Source organism: Lissotriton helveticus, chromosome 4_1 (assembly GCF_964261635.1).
Source record: "Lissotriton helveticus chromosome 4_1, aLisHel1.1, whole genome shotgun sequence".
Taxonomy (NCBI): Eukaryota; Metazoa; Chordata; class Amphibia; order Caudata; family Salamandridae; genus Lissotriton; species Lissotriton helveticus.
In genome coordinates, this window is record NC_136063.1 from 1,704,466,313 (window position 1) to 1,704,472,873 (window position 6,561).

Consider the following 6,561-nt stretch of genomic DNA (forward strand, 5'->3'; position numbering starts at 1 on the left):
GCCCACTAGGCCCAATCCCAGCGCTTCTCACATGCTGGTAGTAATATCATGAAAGAAGTGCTGGGATTGTGTTTGGTCTGGGAGTCTGTGCTTATGGGAATTGTAGTGCCAGGTCAGGAGCAGAGGTGCAGCGAGGCACGGCGTAGGAGCAGAAGATTGCAGCAGCGGGCAGGAAAGTTTAGTTTATATATTTCTTTTTCCCCACCTCCCCCACCTCGGATTGGCAGCAGTCGCAGCAGCAAAAATGTGTTGGAAGCATTCATCTTTTGAAGTCAGTTCCTGTAAACTGCACTAGAATTTATTCACGTCACTTGTACCTCGAGACAGATATGTCAAGGGACTGATACACATAGATGTTGTTGTTAAGTATTCTTGATGTGCTTCTGGCTTAGCTCGAATTGTAGGAAAAAGACAAGACTAGGTCCGAACTTCTCCTATCTTATTCCTGAGTCAAGAATACTATAAGAGGAAGATGCACCGGCTCATCAAAAATTATTTGTGATTCGCGCCCCTAGGCTGTGAGGGCATGCGTGCCAGTATTACAGCTCTAAGGATCATATGAAAGTTCCCAAGCTTTTGGTGGATCCGCAACAATATATTGCTGCACAGGTGTAGAGGCTATGAATATTTCTGACCTGTGAAAGCAGACCAGTTTAGTCCACAAAGCTAGACAGCATTTAGAGGATTTGTTCTAATCTCTGAATTTGGTGACAGCAATCCACTAGGACTCCACTGACAAGCTCATAATCTTGAAGTGCAGTGACCTGCCAAGCAAGTTCACTGCTTCACAACTCCACAGTTCTCAGTGCAGTCACAGACAAGCCGCAGACCCAGCAACACCAGGAGTCAGCCCAAGCCTCTGATTGTGATATGATAAGTATGAAAAACATACAAGCACCAATACTCTGAGTGAGACATCAAGGCAATAATAACTTGCAGTAGGCGATCCTAGGACTGGTTTATGTGGGTGCATTCTACAGCTCACGGGAGCTGTTATACCTCTTGTTGTCTCTTAGAGCTCCAGGAGGCCTTGCTATCTTAGCTCATTTAGGGTTATTGATTATTTCCCTGTGTAAAGCCGTCAAACCCTCCCAACATAACATAACATGTGTATTGTAAGGCACACTTTTACCCATGGGCATCTTGGTGCTGAGTAACAGGTGTTTAATGTTACCTAACTCAATGGTACTCATTTTATCTGACCTAAGATTGATAAAAAGGTGAGTAGACCGAATGGTATTTGAACTTGTGACCATGAAGTCAAACACAGGCCCCTACAGGGTTTTCATCCTTTACAATGCGGATTTTACTCCGCAAGGCTTTCACAACGCGTCCGTTACAACGCAAGTCGTAACCACGACTTGCGCTGGAGGGCGCTAGAGGATTAAGAATAGTATATTTACTATTCCAACACCTTCCCTAGTGTCCACGGGGACTGGTGTTGGAATAGTAAATTATACTATTCTCAATCTGCGCCCCCAACGCAAGTCGTGGTAACGACTTGCGTTGTAAGGGACGCGTTGTGAAAGCACGCGTTGTAATGGAACGCGTCGTAATGTCGTACATCCCCCTACAGTGGACATTAGTCCACTGAGCCGCCAGATCTGGCAGGTCCCAAATTATATGATTGAAGTGGAATTGAGATGGGAGCAGTGCTTATTTTCAGCTGGTGGTTGCAGGTGGGGCCCACTGACATTCATGTTTGGGGACTGGCACTTATTTTTGCCCGAGAGACTTTGATCCAGAGCAAGAGAGACAAAAACACAAAAGGGGCAAAGAAGCAGGAAGTGAAAGATGGAAAAGCAGTCACAAAAGAAGAAAAATAACTTGCAGTAGTGAGAAGAGGCAGGGGGTATATGGAGATGAATTCGTAGCTCTACACTGCGAACTCCTTCGTCACAAACGACTTCAGTGCTGAGATCTGTTGACAGCACGCCCTCCATGGTGCAGCCATTAACCACCAGAGAGAGGGCGCGTAGGAAAATCTGGATACCCTCTGTGTGCGCCTCCCCCTTAAGTGGCTTTGATCTAGAGCACAGAACAGCATGCAAACATTTAAAACAGCATCTCACGAGGGAGTACAGATGCGTGTTCTCGCCTACCATGTTCGAATGTATGTGCACTGGTGGGAAAGAGCTGCACACAAATGTTTTAATCGATTACGGTCATATTTAATACCATATTTCAAGATATCACGCGCAACAGCGTCCAGATCCCACCACTGCCCACTCAACACGTCGCCGCTCATCTGCGCTGCACCCTCGCCATCCTTTGCCCGGAGATTTATTCTATAAAAAAGCTCCCGACCCTCTAAGGGTTCATTCCACAAAGACTCCCGCTTTTGAGGTGAACGTCCGGCGGCATCCCAGCCGGCGCAGCCTGTAACAGGTGTAGGCTCGGCGCTCAAGGAGACCTTGAGGGAGTGGAGGCGAGCGTCATCAGAATGCAGGCACCACTCCTTCCAGTGGGTGTCCGGCGCCCAGCAGCCTTCAGGGGTCTGTCGCTCTCACTGGTACTGCGATGCGGCGCGTGAGACTGAACGACAGACCTCAGACGTGAGTCTCATCGTCAGGAAGCATTTACACGCAGTTGCATTGACGAGGAGGGTGTGTGAGAGAATAAAAGGAATGAGACTGAAGGGGAAATTAAATGTATAGATAAAGGGGTGTAACAACAATTACAAAGCAAAGAACAACGAATAAATGCTTACAGTGAATAGCAGACACAGAGGAAAGAAAAGCCATGCTATTATTCTGCCCTTCAAATGAATGGACACACACAGCCGTTCACCACCCGCCACGCGAGCTAACACACAAAAAACTTGCTGAAGAGAAGCAGTGGGCGCTTGCAGCGTGGATGTTTCGCAGCTGCAGTCCCGACAGCTGAGGCAGGCCGCTTTTGCACAGTCCTGGCAGCGGGTGCTGCTTTTACACAGACCGGGCGGGTTGTGGGCTACCTCTGCACCTTAATGGCAGGGGGGGGGGGTTCCCCACCTCCTCCCGGCCGCGGAAGAGGCTGCGTGTGTACTGCAACAGTAATGGAGGACGTAGCCTCTACACACACCCGACAGCGGAGAAAGATGCCTCTACACAGACCCGGCATAGAGGGAAGGGGGAGGAGGGAAAGGGGGAGGGCTGCACAGACCCTTTGCCTTTGCAGACAGAGGAATGGAGCACCTGCCTCCTTACATGCGCGGCAAAAGTAGAGGTTGCCTCTGCCCAGAGAAGACAGTTGTGTTGTTTCTTTCACCACGGTCCCGAGAGCGGAAACCTCCTCTACACAGACTCGAGAGACCCCCGTTGCCTAATCACGGCAGGGCACGGATGCGGGATGCCTCGGCGAAATCTTGCCCGCCAGGCTGTCCTTGGGCAGGGCAGGACCACGTCTGCTGAGGCCTCTGAGCATCTGAGCTGCTGGGGATGCTCAGCACAGACCCGAGAAACCAAGCAACCTCCCTAAAGACACTGACATTATTGTAGGCAGTTCGTCACTGTATGTGAAGTTCAGCAATTGCCCCCGTGTGTGCGTTCCCGAGGACTGACATCACTGAACCACCATCTGTTAGAGCCAAGAAAACCAAAAGAAACATATCGACCGAATGACATTTTTTAAAATTAAAAGCGATCAGCTGAGATTAGATTTGCTTCAAGATCGATATTCATCTATATAAATTGCCCAGGGGAACGCTCAGAACAACATACCATTTAAAAGACGTGTTTCTAAAAGCATGTCACATCCCTTCCAATAGTCTCTGCTCCATTGGCGCATTCCTTATTAATTAACAGCGATAACCTACGTTGTAGTGGAGAAAGATTACTATCTGTGCCCTGATGCTCCCACTGGCTCTCAAAGTTCATATTCAGTTCTGATTAGCTTGCAGGGCGGTCTTGGGCTCACTGTCCTCTGTGCCCCTCAGACATGAATGATTGTTATACACGCACCGCACAGATGCGTTAAACCAATAAACAACGCGACAATTACAACAATAGGATGCCCTCTATAGTTCTGTGCCACTGCTTGCACACAGCTCTTAGCATGCAACAGGCGGCTCGCGCTAATATTGTGTAGAGGTTTAAATGCCCCCCTGACTGGTGACTTCATGCAGCACACACTGGCACGCAGACAGCAGCAGGCACACCAAAAGGGGCCGAGTCTGACAGTTGGCAAAGTACCCTTCGAGAAGTTTGCTCACCTTATCTGGAGGGCCGGGCACACCGTCAGGTAGAACAGCAGAACTTTCCCAGACATTATAAACATAAGATCCTGGCAACCTTCCTCAAATCCACTTTCCACATCTACAAATACTTGTCTTTAGAGGATGTTTCTTTTGTTAAAGTCAACAAATGTTAGATTCGAGCGACCGACCCCTTCTTCTGTGCGTGCTGTCAGCGTTTCGTCATATATTGTGTGATTCAACACCAGGAAGGTGTCAGTGCAGCAAGCACATGTGAGAAGCTTACAGTCGAGAAAACATCTCAGTGGTACCTAGCCGAAGACGGACGAAAACACCCACCAGTCTGTTTTTTTGTCTCCTTTTACGCAACTTCATTAAAGCGGCATTTCATGCCCTGCTTGTGTGGCATGTGCTCTTGAAGCTCTCGAATGTCCACGCGTGTGATCACGAGCAACCCATGCGCTTCCTCCCTTCCGCCCAGCCCGGGCGCACCACCCTGGAGCAGGCAGGTGGCAGGTGCGTGCTCGCCCTCAAAACCAGACGCTCCGCCGTTTCACCCCACAACCTGAAGAACTGGCTTATTATTGGGGGTCCCTCTTCTTTCCCGAATCCCTTCTGTCTTTCTCCTTCTTTTGTCTTGATGTCTGTTCCCGCTTCTTGTCGTTTAATTTGAGCTTTAAAATCCTTCTAGAAAGATCATCAAAAGTTGTAAATGTCTTTATCTCCTGGCAGGCTTGGAAAGAAGACTGCGAGAACGGTAGAAAGGGAGACAAATGCAGAAAGAGAGAGGGATGCTAAATCTAAGACTCTGGGTCCTAAATCCCCCCTGCTTCATTCATTCAGTCGGAAAATGTTCCTTCACTTGCTATTCCGGGGATTCGCGGGAAGGCGGTGTCTCTTTTTCACCTTTTTGGCAGAGAAAATATATTTTTTCTGACAAAGGATGCAACCTGCCAGCGAGAATCTACCGCTCACTTAAAACGGAATCAATACACATCAGAGTCGCACAGACGCCTCTGTGACTAAACTTGTAGTTGTTTACAAGAAAAGTGTAAACATCGAAATCAACAGAGTGAATTCAGAATATCTGGTGTTTTCAGAACTAGAGTTATTTTATTATTCAACACATAACTTGCAGGGTAGTTGCCTTCTTCCTTTGGGCAAAGTGTGTTTCATTGAAGTCATATGCAGAATAATTTAGATATGGACATTTCACTTTTATCGATCGTTTTCAAGCATCGGCATGCCACAGGTAAGATTAAAAAGTCACGTGATGCTTTTCGGTAGTGTGCCTCAGAGTGGTTGGAGGGAAATCCCTTTGCGCGGGCATCACGTTTGCCATCTGTGAGATGACATTGGCTTTCTTCACTGACGACCAAGATGGTGATTTAGCACCCCTCCTCCGCCCTCACTAAATAATGGCCTGAAATGCAAGCACGCGAAGGCTTCTGATGCTCTCTCGGACCTTGTGCTAGTTATTATAAACTTCTAAAAAAAAAATAGAGGAATACTGGTGATTTTATAATAGCTACTACAAGACTCAGACTTGATACTTTTAGGCACGCCTACATTATATCTAATAGCAATTACCAGTACTTCCACCATTACCACTTCTCCCATCAGAGGTATCAACCAAACTAATAATCAGAGTGCATAATGCAGCCATGGAGATGATAGATGGGCATTCCCCTCGGGCGCAAGCACAGTAATCTGCGGACCTGGGCATGGTCATTATTGATGCGATGTGGACATACTGCTGCCAGCAAACCAGAGAAGTTTTCCCTAGTGGTAGATACAGACTATTTTATTATAAATTCCTGCAGAGGATATATACCTAACTACGATGACTAGGGAAAAATTCGACCTCACCAATGTCACCAGATGTTGACTATGTGGTGCTCAGGGGGCGCATTTTATACATATGGTATGGAACTGCCCTAGAATTGCTCCATTTTGGGGACAAGGTTTAGGGGCCGTGGAGGGCAGAACGAGGATTTCAACTTACTCTCAACATAGTCCTTCTTGGTTATGTTAAAATGTCCCTAAGGGCTTTCGTAAACTAACTGCGACAGCAATATTGCTAGGTATACGCTAGGACGCCAGGGTATGAAGGGGTTGTGGAGCCCCTTAGTTTTAAGACTGGCTAAAAGACAAGACCCTATGCGACTCCTATTGAGTCCTAAGGAGGAGGTCAAGAGCCTGGGCGTATGGCTCGTAAAGGGCCTGAGCTTCAGATCACAGGCCAAAAAAACGGCAGGAATCTGCTTCGGACTCCTTAGGGCCTGCAGAAAGGTCTTCCCCCTGCTCCCCGCTACCTCCAAGAAACTCCTGATTCAGGGCCTCATTATGGCGAGGCTGGACTACTGTAACGCAATCTACCTGGGTGC

The 6,561-nt window shown here is 47.9% G+C and overlaps 1 protein-coding gene across 1 annotated transcript in view; it reads right to left on the reverse strand.

Annotated features, from left to right (window-relative positions):
• LOC144827656 (gamma-aminobutyric acid receptor subunit gamma-4-like) overlaps window positions 1–4,880 on the reverse strand; it is a 2,222,498-nt gene extending 2,217,618 nt beyond the window's left edge. Inside the window, exon 1 of the mRNA XM_078685892.1 lies at window positions 4,193–4,880. Within this exon, the coding sequence (XP_078542018.1) occupies window positions 4,193–4,257 (65 nt within the window). The 5' untranslated portion in view covers window positions 4,258–4,880. The remainder of the gene's footprint in view (window positions 1–4,192) is intronic.
• Between the last annotated feature and the right edge of the window lie 1,681 nt (window positions 4,881–6,561).